The sequence below is a fragment of the Mesoplodon densirostris genome, chromosome 12 (genome assembly GCF_025265405.1).
Source record: "Mesoplodon densirostris isolate mMesDen1 chromosome 12, mMesDen1 primary haplotype, whole genome shotgun sequence".
Taxonomy (NCBI): Eukaryota; Metazoa; Chordata; class Mammalia; order Artiodactyla; family Ziphiidae; genus Mesoplodon; species Mesoplodon densirostris.
The window spans coordinates 10722999-10743560 of record NC_082672.1 but is presented as its reverse complement, the minus strand read 5'-3'; the positions used below and the strand labels follow the sequence as shown (position 1 = coordinate 10743560).

The 20562-nt window shown below is 38.6% G+C and overlaps 1 protein-coding gene across 8 annotated transcripts in view; it reads left to right on the top strand.

Annotated features, from left to right (window-relative positions):
• ARID1B (AT-rich interaction domain 1B) overlaps positions 1–20562 on the top strand; it is a 413166-nt gene that overhangs the window by 225274 nt on the left and 167330 nt on the right. For 5 of the 8 annotated variants that reach the window (XM_060114323.1, XM_060114320.1, XM_060114318.1 and 2 more), the window contains exon 5: positions 17121–17162. The exons of the other annotated variants lie outside the window; for them this stretch is intronic. In XM_060114323.1, the coding sequence (XP_059970306.1) occupies positions 17121–17162 (42 nt within the window). The remainder of the gene's footprint in view (positions 1–17120; positions 17163–20562) is intronic. 8 annotated transcript variants of the gene reach the window in all.

Genomic DNA, 20562 nt, shown 5'->3' with positions numbered 1-20562 from the left:
ATCCGGATGCGGGGAGTGATTGGATGGTGATCAAAGCGAACTTTTAGTCAGGTGCTACTTAATTCTCATAACAACTATCTGCTGTCATTATTATACTCACTTTACACAGGAGGAAGCTGAGGCACAGAGACGCTGAGAAACATGCCTAAGGATACAAAGCCAGTGCTTAGAGGAATTAAAATCAGTTCCGGGTAGCCTTGCCTGAGCCCAAACTCTTTCATTTCTATTTCTCCCTGGTTGTGGAGGAAAAAGCAACTCTGAAGTCCTAACATTTCTAGCCTGTGGCTGTTATACTTCCATCAGCGGAGGGAGGAACTTGTCTTTTACATGTCGATGCCCGTGAAGGTTCTGGTTAGGCTGCTCTGTTCTCATCCTATTCTGCTTTTGCTTCTCTGTATATAATAAGCTCAGTCATCTGCTCCGTGAACTCAGCTGTCATCTGATTGCCCATGACTTCAAGTTCTTTCGTCTTCAGTGCAGGTACCCTGACCTGTACTTCCTGCTGCTGGCTGGCTGGCTGTCTCCTCCCGGGGTGTACCACAAGCATGTGAAAATAAACAGCGCCAAACCAGACTCATTAGTTGCTAGTTAATGACATAGCCTTGCTATCATTCAGCCCAGCAAGTTGAAAACTGGGGTGTCATCTTGACTACCGTCACACATAACCATCATATCTCATTAGAACGCTCTGAAAATCTCATTATGTCCCTTTAAGCATTTTTTTTCCTGCTTTTTTCTTCTGATGTGCGTGCAGGCAAGCAGAAATACGTATATACATAAATACCTTCCTACCTACCAACCAACTGACATAACCTGGAAAACTGAAAAGCAGCCAAAGACCAAAAAGTACCTGTGAAAGGGGGACAGGAGGAGAGAGACAGTAATTTCAGGAAGAAGGGAATAGTGCATGTATAACTAAGGAAATGTCAACTATATATGGTTTTAAAAAACTTTGAAATAAAATTGAAAACCATTTAGCAAAGTATGTTTTAGGAAAATGAATAATATTCAGAAAATAAATGGAATGAATATAAATGTTTTGAACATTCCCTCTCTGATGAGAAATTTACCTAAAATGGGTTTGAATAGTTCTCAGTATTCTTGTCTTTTATCCTTGTAGATAGCAGTGTTTTATATGTTACTCTTTTGCACCCTGCTAAAAGTTCAGCACTTCATAAGGGATATAATTTAAAGTTAAAAAATAAAACATTCATGGGCACATCTTTTATTGGTAAAATGTTGTTATAACCATGTAATTGTAAATCGAGACCTAAAAAATTTGGAATCCAAAATAAATTTAATGAGCATCATCTATTTTTATTACCCCAAAATTTAAAATTTGAATAAGGGCTTAAAAGTGCTTTAAGTCTTAGCTATGTGCCACCATGCATGTTTTTCTGTTACTGTTTCTAGGTAGAAATGAGAAATGGTTTCATATAAACAACAATGAAATCTAATTTTAGCCATTTCTCTTACTCAAATTGAAATTCATAATCCTACACAGTAGGGAATTAAAACTCTATTTAAACAGTTTCCTCAAAATTAATCTTGTTCCTCTAATTTTGTTTTCTTTTTTCCTCAAACCATTGTTACCTCCCGCCACATAACTCGTTTATAGCTCAAGAATTTTCTTCCCACTAATGGTATATGAGTTTATGCTGTATAATTTTCCTTTAATGATCTACGTGATTCCTTTATTTTCTTACAAAAAGAAATAATATGGCATTTGTGGCTATAAATTATACATAACCTTAATGAGTGACAGAATGCTGCGTACTTGCAGAATTTGATAATTAAATCACATATACATTCGGAAAACTAAAACTTTAAACATTGGTCCTCAAAGGCATGGGTGTTACGGCTGATGTTTCAGACGCGGCGACCACTGGCAACCGCTGAGCCGGAGCCGCTTCCTGCGGGAGCCGCTTCCTGCGCGGCCCTTCCCCGAGCCCGCTCCCACCGCGGCGCTCCCGGCTCAGGCCCTAGTGTGCCTCCGCCTGCTGCTCCTCCTGCCTTGCCTGTCGGCTTCAGAGTTCATCATTCACCACTCTAATAATCTACCTCTTTTTATTCATGGCCAGAGACTGGCTTTGGAGAGTATCAGATACTTGAAGCAGCGAGAACCCCTTTCTAGCCACTAGCCCCAGTATTACTGTTTGCATTTTTCTATGCATTAAAATTTAACAACTCTGCGTTTGTTTCTTTCGCTTTCATAACCAAGATACGTTGAACAGTTGACACATCCAGAGGTTTGCTTCGGCCCTCAATTAGGGGGAAAAAAAAAAAAAGAAAACGTTTAGGAAGAAAGTAAAAAGGAACCCGAAACGGTGGCGAGGAGGGGGCGGGGGAGATGAGTGATTTAAGCCAGTTCAGAAATTCCCTTGGTGCCTGGAGCCCCAGGAACCCCGAGTCTCCGCTCCGAGGCGCTGCGGCGAGGCTCTGCGGAGGAGCTGCTGAGGGAGCGGGCAGGGCGGCTGGGGCGAGGTTGTGCAACAAAGCTCTCGGAGGCGAGCTCCCAGCAGGCACCGCGCCCCGCCCACCACTCCAGGTTTCCCGGCAGGCAGCCTTCGCCCCGCCCTCCCCGCCACCCCTCCCCCGCACGTAGCCCGTGAGCCTGTGTGTTGGGAGGGGGAGGGGTGGGGGTGTCTTCCAGCTTGACTAGCCAGGGCCCCTGCCTTTGTGGCCATGTTGCCCGGGACTGCACGGCCCCGGGTCCTTTCTTGGGGGGCGCTGGGAGGGGGAGCCCGTGGCGCCTCCTGTGGAGCTTTCTGCAAGCCGGAAAATTGGCACCTAGGCAGGAGGTGCCTAGTGCCCTGTCCAACGTAGTTCTGTAAAGTTTCTGCTGACACAGCTTAACATTTAAACGAAACGCACCGGCCGGACTGATGCAGGCAGAAGAGCGTTTTTTCTGTTCCAGTTCTAGCCACAGTTCCACACGAAATTGCTTCCTTTGCTCCCTAACCTCCTCTTCCTCCTCCAGTTCGGCTTGCCCAAATCGGTGTGCTTTAATTTTTCCCCTACTTTTGCGCGTCTCTCTTTTCACTCTTTTCCCTCCCCCGCCCCAAAAGGAACACCACTACCCAACTTCTAGGACTGGATGAGTTGCAGCTCGTTCTGCATGATTAAAACGCGTGCTTGATGGTGGAAAAGCACTGAAGGCTTTGAGGAGGAAGGCCCGAGCACTGCCCAGGCCTCTAATCGCAGGGTGGGGCCGGTGCTCAAAACCCACTTGACAAAAACAGGGCGGGGCTGGCAGGCGAGGGGCGGGGTCAGAGCTCGGAGCCCAGTCTGCCGAACGTTGGGCGGGGCCCGTGCCAGAGGACAGCCGCGGGGTGGAGCCTGAAGCCCAGGCCTATGAGAACTCAGCTGGGCCGGCGGGTGAGGGGCGGGGCGGCCGCCGCCGTTGGCTGCTCAGCTGCTGCCCGGAGTCGGGCTGACCCAGGCTGGGGCTGCTTATTCTGCACTTGGTTTCCATTTGTGTAATAACGGCTATTTGGGGCCAAGTACATGCTCGTCCACCTTCTTTGGCGGGAAAACCAACTCAGCATTTATTTAAAAGCTGGGAGGGGGTAGGGGAGGGGTGGACTGGGAGTTTGGGGTTAGTGGATGCAGACTTATGTATAGAATGGATAAGCAACAAGGTCCTGCTGTAGAGCACAGGGAACTATATTCAATATCCTGAGATAAACCATAATGGAAAAGAATATAAAAATGAATGTATATATGTGTGTAACTGAGTCACTTTGCTGTATAGCAGAAATTAACACAACTTTGTAAATCAAATATACGTCAATAAAATAAATTTTTTTAAAAGCTGAGGAAACTCTTGACATATATATATACTAACATGTATAAAATAGATAATAAAAACCTGCTGTATAAAAAAATAAATAAAATCAAATTCAAAACAGAAAAGAAAAAGCTGAGAAGACTCTAAGCTTGTAAAGTTTTATCTCCTGCCTGTGTTTTCCTGCTCATAGGCTTTTTGGAATATTCCCTTTCTGCTGTTTAGCCTTTCTCTGTTGTGAAGACTTAGGGATCATTGAGTGTTCTCATTGGTCACCTTCTCTAGGAGTCTTAAGTAGAATGTTGCAATTTAGACATCTTTGACGTTTTCAAGTAAGCTAAACGACACATAAAACTATAGTACAGTAGATTAATTAAGATATGCATTTAATCCAACTAGTAGTAATCAACTGTGGCCAATTGGTTTTTAAATTTTTTATTCTACTCCATGGACTATGTAATTTCTAAAGTTTATTTACGTTGATACTGTTTACATAAATAGCTTACTATGTGGTATGTTTCTTCTATCATATTCAAGTCAACTTAATCTTGGAATTCTGGAAATTTGATGATCTATTATGGGAATGTCATTTTGAGTTAGTTTATCAATACTGATGTAGGCAGAATCTAGGAAATGTGTCGTGAAGAATATAAGAGAAATGGCCTTGAATAGGAGTTCTGAATATTAACATCCTTCTATTTGCTTTTATGGGTTATAATGTTATTATGTTTATTGTGGCAGATGAATATGCACAATATTTTCACTTGTGACGTGTATACAAACAAGAGATTTTGTAGAAAATAATAGATTCTAGCAGGGACGTTGCTAACCTTGATCATAGTTGCTTGCGTAAGACACTTGCCAGTTCCCTTTTAAATTAAATCAAATCAAATATTATTTGAGTGTTTTGTTAAAAGGGGAGGGTCATGTACCAGTTTATGGTATTGTACACCTCCTCACATTTTAGTGAGTATGAAGAGCAAATGCAGTGTTAGGATAAGCCTTCATTGGTGATCATCAGTGGGCCAGGATAGCAGCTCTTTTTAGATTTTGAGCTACCGTCTTGTGTAATAGTGGTTAAGTTGGTTCTGGTAAGTGAGTTTTGGGTTGACAAGCCTTTTAACTCTCTAGCTTTGTGAGTACTGAATTAATGGAAAGGCTTAATTTTCTGTGTATCTCAGAAATGATATATAATTGCAAAAGAAAACAGAACAAACTTTTCACAGAAGTTGATGGAATTTGAAAAAAGTATAAATTGAATAAAAAAGAATTTCACTTCTTTCACATCCTCCCAGCAGCATATTCCATGGTTACACGAATACCCCCTAATCCCATTGGTGAAAAGACATCTGAAATTATAGGTAGGGTACATCAAACTTTATTTAGGAGTCACTATTCTCTTGTTAATCATAAAATCTTGGATTCAGAAACCCTAACCCAAATAGGTGTCAGCACAAAAGACTTACCTATTGGAATAGTCATTTAAGCCATTATGCCCACTGTCTCCAAGAGCCGTTTCTGTTTTGCTCCAAGCATTTGCCTGGTTTACAGCAAATTGTGAAATTATACTTTGCCTACCTAATAGTCCTAGTGAGTATGAGATGCCTACACTCCCCCAGATTTTTCAGAGGGAGTCTTGAAGTAAATAATAGATGTAAGTGAGATTTCAATCAAATGTCTGATTTGACTGATCTTGCAATTAGGTAATAGATAAGGCTAAGATATACACATATGAACATGCATACACCTGCATCTATATATGTTAATAGGCTTTAGCTATCTCAGAGGTTATGTTTACTTTTGGCTTTTACCCATTCTCCCATTTTGTAAAATAAGTGAATTTGTATTCATTACAATTGGTAACAACTCTCCCTTTTAAAAAATAAAATAAAATATGGCATTGAGCTCACATTTTGTATGAGTAGGTTTATCTCCCTGTGCAGAGTTGTCACTGAACTTGAGAGCTGCTTTCTGGAAGAAAAATTTGTCTTACAGCATTTTACTTCAGCAGTACTAAACCACTGCTTTGTGGAACCTTGGTTCTGTAGCTTTCCACGATGAACATGATGATAATGCAGTGTAGCTGTTTCAGCACCTGAGGCAGCTTTCATTCCAAACACTGTTTTTCTTCCTGTTAATAAAATTAAGATTTGAATCAAGGCTTTTCTTCCTGTGCTTATGCTTTTGAATATCAGTAGCTGGGATTTCCCATGTCTAGACCAGAGTTTCTATCCTTGGTACCATTGACAATTTGGGGCCTGATAAGTCATTGTTGTAAAAAGGCTACTCTGTGCTTTGTAGTACCCACAAGATACCAGGAGCAAACCCCAGCCTAACCCCCAACTGTGATGACTAAAAATGTCACTAGACATTGTCAAATATCCCCTAACTTATTGCGGGGGGGAGGGGCACAAAATTTCTCCTGGTTGAGAATCACTGGTCTAGACAAAAATTAAATCCATTGGAGATCCTTGGCCAAAATTATTTATAAACTCTTGGTGAAACATGACATGAATGTTACTGCCAAGTAGCTAGTTTTTTTAAATTTTAAGTTTGGTTGTACATTTTTAATTTCGGAAAACTCATTTTTGCTTAAAAAGCTGTAAAGAGGGACTTCCCTGGTGGCACAATGGTTAAGAATCCACCTGCCAATGCAGGGGACGCGGGTTCGATTTCTGGTCTGGGGAGATCCCACATGCCGCAGAGCAGCTAAGCCCGTGTGCCACAACTACTGAGCCTGCGCTCTAGAGCCCACGAGCCACAGCTACTGAGGCCACACGCCTAGAGCCCATGCTCCGCAACAAGGGAAGCCACTGCAATGAGAAGCCCGCTCACCTCAACAAAGAGTAGCCCCCGCTTGCTGCAACTAGAGAAAGCCCACGGGCAGCAACGAAGACCCAATGTGGCCAAAAAAAAAGCCGTAAAGACTTTGTATGAACAAAACTGAGTCTGCTTAATATAACAGTGTTGAAAGGGCCTACTGAGAGTAAATATTTCATACATTAAAAACCAAGTTTTTCAACCTTGAGACTGTATTTCAAGCTTTTTGCTACTTTATATGTAGAAAATAGTTTCACGGTATAAGTTTAGTAACTGAATTTTCTCATACATCTCTTAGAGTTATTACGGCTGGATTACCAAATAAATGTAAATATGTGGTCCTTTAACAGGTTTTTTTTTAAGATTTGAATTTTAAAAACTGAACTTCAAAATTTCTGAGCTATAGCTTATGAAGAGGTTAGTGTCATACTTCATATCTGAAGGTTGTATTGTATTTTCTTGTCTGAACTTGTACATACTACTTTAACTTTAGTGTTGGCTGTAGTTTTGATTTTTAAGTTGATTTTGCTGGTTTTCATGTTGAAATTCAATTTTATGCGCAATTGTATTAAATATCAAAGATTTTCATTAGACACGATCCCTTTTTAGTTTCAAAAAAGACCCTAAAGTTGTTTTCTACGTTACCAAAAAATTTCAGAAACCTCAACTCCCCCCTACCAGGAGAAAAATCTAGCAATTCCCAAATCATTCAGAAATCTCTAGAAATTATCATCTGAAAATTTCAGTCCTATGATCTAGAACACTTCATCAAAAAAGAAAAAAGGCACACTCTACAATGAAAATCAAAGGCGTTTTGAGGATGACAAACTGGAATATTATTTTACTTTAGTTCTTGTCTGTATATTTGGAAATGGTAATATTTGCTGAGTACCATGGATTACTGTTTTGTGAAATGCAAAACCCAATGATATGCAAAGAATAGTGCTCCAGTAGAACCTTAGAACCTTTTTAATAGCACTTTCCCATCACCCCAGAAGTTTCCTTTGCCCCTTGGTAGTCATCTCCTCCCTCCACACCCAGCTCCTAGCAACCACTGATCTGTTGTCTTTCCTGACAGTTTTGCCTTTTCTGGAATGTCTTAGAAATGGAATCATACAGTCGGTAGCCTTTTGAGTCTGGCTTTAGCTTCTTTTAGTTAGCACAATGCATTTGAGATGCATTTGTGTTGTTGCTTGTATCAGTAATCAGTTCCTTTTTTATTGGTGAGTGGTTTTCCGTTGTATGGATGTAGTCCATTGTTTTGTGTATCCGTTCACCAATTGATAGACATTTGGATTGTTTGCAGTTTTTGACAATTTTGAGTAAAGCCTCTATAAACATTCTCATACAGGTTTTCAGGTGAACATGTTTTCATTTCTCTTGAGTAAATACATAGAACTGAGATTTCTGGATCATGTGGTAAGGCTACTTTTATTTTATTATCTTGCCACAGTAGATTACTTTAAAAAATCAGTTCTCGTGTTTGAATCCCATGTTTTTAAACAAATTACTCATGTTTTCTTTTGCCATATGGTACTGCTGTCTGTGGTGGAACCAGAGGGTTCCTCCTTGATAATTTACTCTTCAGGGGAGCACTGTAATCATCCATCAGCACTATTCCAGAAAGTGACACTATTATTTCCTGTCAAGGTGTGCCCCTTGACATGAAGTAGCGACGTGAGTGTCACTAACATGTGTGGTGCCTTCCTTCTCCTTTGGGTCAGTCTTTGTTCCGAAGAGGTGCCTTTTCAGGTTTCTGTTAGTTGTTTCCAGTCTGAGCTGAGTGAGCCTCATGTGTCCCCAGGCATCCAGCTCTTCAGTGAGCAGATGAAGGTTTGTAATTATCTCCCTGACATTTTTCTGTACCGAAATGCCCATGTCCTGAATTACCAGTATTTTTCGATTGTTCACAACTAGAGATTCTTTAGAGACAAGGCCTGTATGGCCCTTTATTACAGAAGATTAATATTGAACAATTTTGAACTCAAAAAGGCATTAAAATAAACTCAGTTGCAAAGCTTTTTCACACAACTAATACCCATTTCTGAAGGCTTCCTCTTTTTCTTGTACAGTATTTTTTAGACAACGTGCTTATTTTGGAGAGAGGAAGACTGGGCAGACTGGAGTAGTGGTGTGCTGTCAGTTGCCTTGAAAACTTGAAGACTAATGTATTTACATTAGGTGGAGCATGTTTTAAAATCTCGTTAGGTCTACAGCTGTGACATGGAGCTGTGTCAGATTGTGGTTTATAAACATGTATTCATATTTTCATTGTGCTACAGTCCTCAACACATTCATTCCTACCTATTTATTTATTTGTTCAACAATTATTTATTGGGCTTCTACTCCATGTCAGGCGTTTTTCTAGGTAAGAAACATACAACAGTGAATGACACTTGCAAGGTCCCTACTCTTGTGAAGTTTACATTTTAGTAAAGGGATAAATAAGCAAATTTCAGGTGGTAATACCAGCAAGGCAGAGGGGCTCTTTGAGGAGGGGACCTTTAAACTGAGGTGTGAGTGATTTGAAGGGACCAGTAAATAGAAAGACCTGGTAGCAGAGTGTTCCAGGAGGACGGGACAGCAAGTGCAAAGGCTGTGAGGTAAGGGAGGGCCATTTTCAACAACAGAAAGGAAGCCAGTGTAGCTGAAACATCATGCATGGAGGGAGAGTGGTGGGACTGGGGATCAGTGAGGCAGGCAGGAGCCACTCAGTTTAGCTTCTTGTGGACCACCATGAGGAATTGAGATAGCATGTTATGGTCTTGGGAAGCTCCAAACAAGGAGTGGAAATGGAGGAGGGACTTGCCTGTGTAGATACTATAAGTGCTTTCAGAACTGCCTTTACTAGCGTAGTGTTCTTGCCTGGAACTCTGCCAGTAGATGTATGGCACCTAGAGTTCTTTTATTTAGAGCCTTAGTTAGCTTTTGCTATGCAACAGACCAGCCCATAGCTTAGTGCTCAGAGCAACCAACACTTAACATAGCTCATGATCCTTCAGTTTGACAGTCTGGCCCGGGTATTTTTCCTGGTTTCTGCCGGGCTCATTCTCCCATCTTCAGTTAGCTGTACTGATCTGCTAAATGGCTCCGCTTCTTGAAGTTGTCTGGCTCTTGGCTGGGATGATGTGGTAACAGAACCATACGTCTCTTATCCTCCAACAAACTAGTATGGGCTTGTTCACATGGTGGCTGGTTGACTTTCAAGACTATGGTTAAAAGGGTGCATTGCCTCTTGAGTCTTAGACTTGGAAGTGGTACACTATGCTTTCTCTTGCTGCATTCTGTTCATCCAAGCAAATCGTATGTCCAGCCCAGATTAAAGGATTAGAGAAACAGACTCCACCTGCATAGTGGTGGCTATTTTTGCATACTGCTCTATACTCGAGGTCTGTTTTCTCTGAGCCATATCATGAGTTTGGGATTGCTTTGTGAATCTTAAGTGAAGGTATCCTCACCCAGTTAGAGAACATAATTAGAAAGAGGAGTGTGACCACAATGCTCACAACCTTTGTTTTAAATTTAACAGCCTAGGATATGAAGATACAGCTAACATTCTAGTATAGAAGATAATGTGAGCACAACACTTGCAGTGAAAAGTGTAATTATAACATATCCATTGTTTGTCTTGAAATTGTATTACACTATATTAAGTATAACAGAAATGGTGTTTGGTGTATAGATAATAATTAATACTTATTAATATTTATCCATTCCCTATATAGGTACAAGTTTTTAGTTAATTTTAAATACATTCAGAGAATGGATGTTCTACTCAGAGCACTTAACAGTAGAAGGCATCACTGTGTGTTCTATTACCAGCTAACCAAACACCTAGCAGTTTCTGCAAGCTGTGTCCTTGAGCTGTCATGTGGCCCGTACATGCTAAGAAGAAGAATGAGGAGAATAATAAGTAAGAGAAGAATGCTGTCAGGGTTTTACATGGTTTTTTTAAGTGTTCGTTTTTTAAATCGATTACAAAAAAGTAAATAATAATGATAGTAGTGGTAATAATAAACAATAATAATATTAAAAAGACGAAACAAGTTCCTTGCTTGCTAAAATTAAAACTTTGCAACCCAAGGTGAGCTGTCAGTGTGCTTACGGGAGAGGGAGAGGGAGAGGAAGAGAGGTGGGGGACGGAGAGCTTTTCTTCCTACAGTCTCCATTTCCTAAACCTTGTGACACGGTTTTGGAGAACAATTTATTTGTTAATGTCTGCTTCTCCTTAATGTATAATAGGTAAAAGTATGCATAATCATTCTAGTTGGTGTATTGGTCTTTTCGGACCAGCCAAAAAAGAGACACAGCAATCTTTGTAAGTAGAATAGTGTCTTTATCCCTTGAACATCAATCTAGGCAAAAATTATTTTTTCTAAAAGCATTGAATTCTTAGTAATTTACTTGTGGACAAATATTGTGATTGCAGATTCCATCAGATTCTTCTCCTCCTCTCACTCCCATCTGCCTTTGGGTTGAATACCTCACAGATAATTTTGCTTTTCCCATCCCTACCTGGAATTGGAGGCAAACATGATATCATTTTAATGTTTTATTATGGTGAAGATATGGTATGTATGATCACTGGAGAAAATAAGGGATCATTTTGCATCACAGTTATTCAAATGGAAAATTAAAACTGCGTGTCCTCCTCCCGTTGTTATTTCAAAATACATTATAGATGGATCAGATATTTAAATGTAAAAAATAAAAAGTGAAATGTATTAAAAGAAAACATGAATGAATGTTATAAAATCCAGGAGTGGACAAGACAATTTCCAGCGTGGCACATATTCTGGAAGGCATGGAGGGAACAAATGGATAGATTTGATTATTTATAATGTCAACTTTCTGTTTTTAATCCTACTTTAAAATTTTAACATGTTAAAAGCATTTCCCTAATTTATACAATATTTCTTTTTTTTTTTTTTTTTTTTTGATGTTGGGGGTAGGAGTTTATTGATTTATTTATTTATTTTTGCTGTGTTGGGTCTTCGTTTCTGTGCGAGGGCTTTCTCTAGTTGTGGCAAGCGGGGGCCACTCTTCATCGCGGTGCGCAGGCCTCTCACTATCGCGGCCTCTCCTGTTGCGGAGCACAGGCTCCAGACGCGCAGGCTCAGTAGTTGTGGCTCACGGGCCTAGTCGCTCTGCGGCATGTGGGATCCTCCCAGACCAGGGCTCGAACCCGTGTCCCCTGCATTAGCAGGCAGACTCTCAACCACTGCGCCACCAGGGAAGCCCTATACAATATTTCTTGAAAGCTGAGTTTTTCATGATTATGCAATGGTCAATCATATATCATACTTTGTTTAACCATTCCCTATTTTTATACTTTTTTCTAATTTGTCATCATTTCAAATAATGATGTAGTATTCATACTTAATATATAAACATTTGATCACAAATCAGATCACAAAGATTTCTCTAACAAATAGGTTGCTGGGTAAATGGGTATGAATATGTTTGAGGCTATTGATGTATAATGGAAAACTGTTTTCTGGGAGGGCTGTTCTTATTTACATACCCATCACAAGTGTTGAGGGGTCTGGTTGTACACACAAGCGCTGACTACTATACTTTTAAGCTTTGCCAACTTGAAAGATAAGACTTTTACTTACATTTCTATGATTATTATTGACATTGAACAATTTATAATGTTATCATTGGCTTATTTTATTAACTAATTACTTTTAATTGAACAAGAAAAACACATGCGTTGGTGAAAAAATTCTTACATTGTGAGACAAAATACAATGAAAGATCAGCCTCTCCGTTGAGGCAATCACTGATGTATTTCTTGCATATCTTTACAAAATAGTCTAAGTGTATCAATCATATTAACCGACTCCCACTTTTATTTTTAACACAGATGTTAGCTTACTATGTACACTATTCTGATTCTTTTCACTTCATGTGATATCATAGAAATTTTCCCTTATCTACACAGATAGACACACCTCCTTTTTAACAGTATTATAATATTCTACTGCTTAGCTGTATGAGAACTTATTAAACACCCCCTTGTTGATGGACATTTGGTTGGTGGTTGTTTTCAGCTTTTTAGTGTTGCAAACAACTCTGGTAAACAACTTTGTAAATCTTTATTTTTGCACTTGAATATCAGTGGAATTGTTGGGTTAACACCTAATCACATGATATACATTTTGGTGGATACTGCCATATTGCATTTTATTCCAATATATGTTCTTATCAGTGCAAGACCATGGTTTGAGTGATTTCCCACATCTTTGTCGATATTATAATTATCTAAGTTTTTAATCTTTGGTAATCCATGGTGAGAAAAATAGAATAATATTGGTAGTTTTGACTTGCATTCTTTTAATTATGAGTAAGAATCTTTGCATGTAATTATAAATCATCATTATTTGTTACTTTATTTCTTTTTGTGACAGTGTGATCCCGATTTTAGAATCTTTATTAAAATGTGACATAGTTTTGTCAATTTTTTTTTACATATATGTTTTTATTCCTTTTCAAATTCTTTTCCCATTTAGGTTATTACAGAATACTGAGCAGAGTTCCCTGTGCTATATAGTAGGTCCTTGTTGGTTATCTGTTTTAAAAGTAGCCATGTGGGGCCTCCCTGGTGGCGCAGTGGTTAAGAGTCCGCCTGCCGATGCAGGGGATACGGGTTCGTGCCCCGGTCTGGGAGGATCCCATATGCCGCGGAGCGGCTGGGCCCGTGAGCCATGGCCGCTGGGCCTGCACATCCGGAGCCTGTGCTCCGCAACGGGAGAGGCCACAACAGTGAGAGGCCCGCATACCGCAAAAAAAAAAAAAAAAAAAAAAAAAAAAGTAGCCATGTGTACATGAAAATGCTGCTGAATATTTGTGTTTTCTGCTTTAGAGATGAAAGTAAAAAGGGCTTTGAAAGTGATTCAAGAAAGGGGAAGGTACAACCACTGTTACTTCCAAATTCATGAATTCACATTTTCCCAATTTTCTTAATAGAATGATTGGAAATTAAAGTGTTTTATTTTAATTTTGGCAGAGGGAGGGCTTGTTAGGGTAATTGGGAGAGAGAGAGAAGCCAATTGAAGGTTTTTTGCTTGATTAGAATGAAAGAACTGTGAATGGTGTAGCTGCTTCTGAACTTGGCAGATTGAATTTCCACAGTGGTTTTAGAAATTCTCTACAAATGGAATCCTTTTAGGCATGTGAAGTGTTGATTGTAGCATCATTTGAAAGAAGCATGGTTTAATGGTAAGGGCTGGACTTATCCTGGACTTAGGAAGCCTCTGCTTAGGAAGTCTCTGCTTTGTTAGCCCACACAAATCCCTTCACACCTTATACCTCAGGACCCCTTGACAGGTTCTCTCTCCCAGTGATGTCAGGTATGCTTCTCATCAGTATATTCAGAGTCATCTTTGCATTTGTTACAGCATCTGTGTGGAGAAGGAGAACACTGGGTATTATGTCCTAATTTTAATTTAGATAAACCTGTGACCTTTTTTCTGGATGATTTTATAATATTGCCAGTTTTAAATCTCCCTAAACTGAAGATTAAAAAGAAAAATGACACCATGAGTAATCTCGTCTATTCATTTCTGGATTTAATTTATTTTTTAAATGAATGTTTAAATACATTTTACCCAATTAATAATAATTTAGTGAAACTCACCACTTTTTATCTCCTACAGTACTGAGCACGTCTTACATGTAGTAAATATCCAGAAAGTCTTTGTTAATGAGTCAGGTAAATGCAGACTATCAGCACTTTATCCCCCCACTACATTATTAAATCTTTACACTTAGAATGTACTAATTTTTTCCAGTTGTAAATTCTTGTTTTAACTTAAAATTGAGACTACATCTTAGTAGCCTCAATTTGCTGATGGTTGTCTAATAACTAAAATCCCATCAGATAAGCACAAATCTACTTCTAGCTTATTTATAGGAATTATAGATGTTGGGCTTATGAAATAGAAAATACTTATCCTCCTGTTTTCAAAAGATTCAAATTTATGATAAAAGAACAAAAAAGCTTAGCTGATTTCTGTTGCTAGTTAAGTTTAATGACTACCACCTGAAAATCATGTGTGACAGTTGAACTACTCCCTTACTCCCACTAGAGGGGGATTCCTTCCAACTTAAGTAAAAATGCTATTAGATACAACATGAAGACCTCTGTGTGACGTTGATCTTTCTTTTTTATTAAATTGAAGTTAATCTCATGTTTTAAAAATCAGCTGTCCTTCTGTAGGTATTGCAATTAAAATCTTACAGAAATAGAAATTATAAAAGGATACTGAACTAGAGTGCACATGTATTTAAACCATAGTGCTTTTGAACAAACCGTAAATTTTTAAAAGTTGCTTTAATTAAACTGCTTAATACTTGGGAATTTCAAAACATCACTTTGAGCCCTCCTGGAGATAAAGTCTAGGGTAGAAGATGAGGCTGACCTTTTGAGATCCACCTCCTTACTCCAATCCCCAAGGTCTGTCTTCATCTCTGTCTGCTGACATACCACATGGAGAGTTCCTAAATTCCACTTGAAAGTTTTGGTTTGCTATCATCTCAAGTTGTCCAATATATTAAAGCCATATCTTTAAATAGATTTCTATTTGCCATTGAATTTTCTTACTACTTTGACTTTTCGTACTGTGTTAAGCAAATGCAGAACTCACTCTGGAGATGATCTTTGCAGATTTAAACATATAATATGTTCTAAAAACAATTCTATACATATTAAAATATCATATCAAGAGTGAATGTACCTAACACTGAGGTATGCAGATACGAGGTATGTGTATAATTCAAGAGTAAATGTCATATTGTGTTTATAGTAGCTAAGATTTGGTGAATTTGTTGCTTGTGCTTTTCCTTAACTAAAGTTTCCAATGTTGATTAGAAGTTTTAATGTAAAAATATTTGAGGTTAGTAACCTAGTGTTGTGAAAGGCAGGACTTAGGAAATTCAAACATATGTAAATTGCAAATAACTGAGTTTTTGGTTTTTTTTCTTAAAGACTATAAGAAGATCTTGTTTCTAAATCTAACAATTAGCTTTGGAAATTTAAGTGTAAACAGAAATGCTGTCAGTGAATCTTACAATGATCTTGTGCTGTAGTTATCCAACATTTCAGTCTTTAGCCTAAAATCACATTTGGTATCAGCAACATATGGTTTTCATCAAAACTAGGCTGCTCGTCTTCTCAATATCGATCATGCGTTTCTCTTGCTTTGTGCACCAACCTCTGTCAGGTACCAGGTGGTGGGTGAGCGTCACTTTCAGTAGAGCGGTTGGAGAGTACGATTTGTTTCCTCATTTCCTCTGTGACCCCTTTACTTTCAGACTGGATGACAGTCTTATTGCAGTGATCTTCCTTTCTGTATTTTCTCCCCCGCAAGGGAAAAATCCAATGTTTTTTTTATAGCAAGATACATTGGATAGCCTGTATGTTTTCTACTTCAGTGTCTACCACAAATGCCTGATTTTAAGGTGTTTAAAACTAACAGTGAGGGACTTCCCTGGTGGTCCAGTGATTGGGACTTCGCCTTCCAATGCAGGGGGTGCAGGTTCGATCCCTGGTCAGGGAGCTGGGTTCCCACATGCCTAGAAGCCAAGAAGCCAAGATGTGGAGAAGAGGCAATATTGTAACAAATTCAATAGAGACTTAGAAAATGGTCCACGTTAAAAAAACAAAAAACAAAAAACCACTAGCAGTGAAGCCAGGTAGTCTGATATTACTGCCCCACCTCCACTGTCTTCCCCAGACACTTAAAAAATATTCTTGTTTGTTCTGTTGCTTTCTTTCCTTGCTCTTTTCCATCATATACTGGTACTTTTTAGTAGTCAAACTTAAACGCTTTATACACCAGACTGAATAATTAGGTTTAAAAAACAGTAATGATCAATACACGTCTTGTTCCACACAGCTTTTAAAATTCATGTTAATGAGCTCTGTCTTCTAATGCACGAGACTGACAGGCAATTTTGAAGTTTTGCCATCATTTCACAACTTGTTGCTTAGACTCTGCCTGCCTTTTCCTGAGTATTGCTTTCAGGAAGTCTTGCTCTGCAGCATTCCCGAGATTCAGGACTACCCACTCTGATGTGAACGAGACAAGAAATTACTAGCAGCTTTACAAGCATGATGAAATTGCTTTATGGAGCATAACTTTCCCCTCACTGACAGTAAAAGTTCAAAAAGTATACACAGCATCTTGTGATTTAAGTGAGAAGCATGATTCTCCTAACTTCCCAGATCATTTTGAGGAACTTATACCACCACTTCAACATGATAGCAAATATATTAATTTGATAGGTGCTCACCCTGTTATAAAACTGGAAGCCAGAGCAGCGACCTGGATTTATACCCACTCATGAAGAGACTCACAGATCTCTCTTTCTTGACACCTGACATAAATTGAATGCCAGCTTTCTCAAAATTCTTAGTTCTGGGCCATGCCTGTGCTCTGGTGTCTGCGGTTAGACTCAAAGAAGGTTTTTGATAGTGCCTAAATTATTTTTTTCCTTATGATTTCAGGTTGAAGTCTTGACCTCGGAGGATACTGCCTTTGGACTCAAGGTGTGTAGTCTGATGTAGCTTGTTGTATAGGTTTCATCAGCTCCCCTAAGTGGATTGGAAGGCTCAACAGAGAGGACTTGTGTTTTTTTAATCAAATGGAGAGGTCCTAAAGTCTTCCAGAGTTTCAGATTTCCCTGTTATTGGGATTAAGATTAGATTATGGTGGTATTTTCTTTTCCTTCTTTCTTTGTTGTGGAGAATATGAGAAATAGTATAGGAGACCAAGAGTTTTATTTAGTAGTAAATGACTTTTAAATTTGAATTAGCCATGGAATAGAATTTACTGAAATTCCCACGCCCCCAGGTTGGGGGCTGTGAAATTCAACCACTGAATGGTATCAGAATGCTGTGTTTAGTTCATAATTCTAACTTCATTCATTCATTTATTTCTTATCCCTGCTTCAAATATTTATTGGACCCTTATGTTCCAATCACAACTAGATTAAATCTCAGCTCCTGCCCTTGAGCTGCTCAGTCAGTTTGTAGGTACAGGCCTCTAAACAGATAAATTATCCTGTGGTGTGGTTGTCCCCATGCTGAGTTATGCCAAGGATGTGGAGTGTGGTGGAGCTGAGTGGGAAGGCATTCTCGGAGGTTGATCCCTGGGCAGAGCTTGAGGGCTTGGCTTGTATTTAGGCAAGAGAGGACAGGAGAAATGAGAGCTGTTTTCAGGTCAGAGGAGAACCATGAAAAAACTCAGAGGGAACTAAACGTAGTTACATTCTGCTTCTGTGGCAAGCTCTAGGGTTGAAAAGGTTAAAGATTTGAATTTTATCCTACAGAAAATGCGCAGCTATTACAAGATTTAAAGTCAAGTAGTGGTTAGATTTGCAACCTAGGTAGGTGATTTGGGCCACTTTGTGGAGGATGGGTTTGCCAGAGACCAGCGAAGGGGTTGACTAGGTCAGGTGAAAGGTGATGTGGGCCAGAGCTGGCATAGTGGAAGAGGAAAGAGATCCTTAAGAAGTAAGTCTGCAGGACCTGAAGATCACAGATACGCAGGGTAAGGAAGGCAGAGGAGCTGAGGGTGAGATCAAGGAATAGATTGGCTGCCCTGAAATATAGAGCACAGACGGAGGAGTCACAGATTTTTAGAATCATAGTCTTCCAGACCTGTAGTTCTTTTTATTAGATTTACTTGCCTTTTGTATGTATTTGCTAGTAATTCTTAAACCACGTAACTAAACTGGTGAGAAGTACTTACTAGGGGAGCCTGACTTTACTCTCATATAGCTGTATAGAAGGACAGCCTAGGTGCCATCAATTACTTTGAAAATCACAAGTTTTGGAGGGTAGTTGGTGAAAACCTGAGAGCGTAAGGTACGGGTGCTCTTACTTGACTCCTACTTGCCCTCCTAGATGCTTGGCATTTTGTTAGTACAGTCAAATTAGTTGTGCTGCAAGTACAGGTGGAATGACGTTGTAATACTACCAAAATCAAAACTGTTTAATGGTTATAAGCTTAGCAAGGTATTACATTATAAATAAATATAAATTAAAAGTAAAAAGACATTAACACTTTATAAATATTTAAATATTTGGTAAACTAACTCAAGTTTTATAGCCTTAATTTGTTTTTTTTTTTTTGCCTCTATGTCTACTAAAAATTACTAAAAGAAAACTAATTATAAATAGAGCTGATTTGGTATTTGCAGTATTTAACATATGGTCGTCTTCTGAATTTTTCATTGTTTATTAAATACCCAGCATGCATGCAGAATATTCACTGCATATTTAATAAACCTGTAGGGTCAGCTCTTGTGAACTCATCTCCACAATCCTTCATACTTATACTGAGTATGCAGCAGGATTGTGGAAGATTATTGTACCAGCAGCTCTCATGGCTTGCCCCACTGTGTAAAGGCTTTGCATTTGGTTTATGGCTAAACTAGCAGATTGCTTTTGTAGCCTTAAATTCAATTTGTAGGAACACAATTTGAAATTTTTTCCCCATGATTGAATGATTTTTAAAGAATTAGATGCTTTTCACTTTTGCATATCTACTCAAAAGTGTTCATACATGTAACTATTATCTGTAAGTCAGCAAATATATTTTTATCTTGTTTCTTAAAAGGTCTAGGTATTCAGTATTGGTCAGGTTTTTGAACACTTATTCGGAATTGATCTTTTTTCCTGTTTCTATATACACTGGGAAAAATAACTCAAATCTGACTCACTGGTAACACATTAATGGCATCGTCTTGGTGGATATGGAGTATGTGTCTATCCCATATACGTCTCTGATCCTTTTAGTGATCTTTAATGTGCCTTTGATCTTTCTTTACTTTTTCTTTTGGACACCATCTAATTACTCGTTTCTTGTATGCTTCGTTTTCTCCCAAGTCGAACTAAAATCTACAAACTTAATATTTACTTAATATCTACAAGCATGAATTTGTCAGTCTCAGTGGAAAATGACTTAACTGTGTTGGGGCCCAGAGGTGCAAACAACCTATTTCTGTTTATGAGTGTGGTGAAACTGTAACCCAGGAAAACAATTTTGCAGTCATTCAGAACTGTCATACCTATTGTGGCTGTTTTAACATTAATTTTTTAAAGCTAATCTAATAGGAAGGAAGTATCTACGCTCTTTCTTCTTCTCCACAAATCTTAATTTTGCACAAATCCTGATTCATTGTTTTATTAGGCTTATCTCAGTCAAAGGTAACTTAGAATTTGAACATTTCAACTGATTTCTAGTGGTTCTGAGTTTTGTAACTTTGGCGGTTGTTTCTATACAGGTCTAGTAAGATGCTAAATTAATTTAAAATTATACTTCTCACAAACAAGAATTTCAGTAAATATAAGAGGTGTTTGAAAATTTAAAAACGAGCAAAGATATTTGGAAAGGAAAGTTCTGCAAACTATAGACTGCTGATCTTGACTTCAGCTGTGATCAGGACTTGAATATATTAAAAAGTTTATAATTCTATAGAATAATAAATCAGGAATCTCCGAGGCAGCCAACATGGGTTGGTTCTTTTTACAAAAGAAGTACGCCTTCTATGTCATTAATATACTAGGTAAAGCTGGTAGTGATAATGAGACGATAAATCAGCTAAGCAAACATATATATAATTATATTGTTAAACGTCGAAAAAGACTAACAATCTGACTTTGTTGCTTATGACTTCTACAAAGAAATTTATAGTAGGGAAGTAAAAGAGAAATGAATGAAATATCTCTGGGTTGTTAAAAAAGAAAAACTATGTAAACATAACTTTTCCATAAATTTCTTAAGAGATCTTATCAAAATCTAAATAAATCACTTAAAAATTTCATGACCACAAATCTTTTGCCCTCTCATTTGTTGTATACAGCTAAGTCAACAGTTATAAAGAAGCAAGATTTATTTCACTATTAAATATCTTTGCTAATCTTAATTCTGCAGTTACACTCA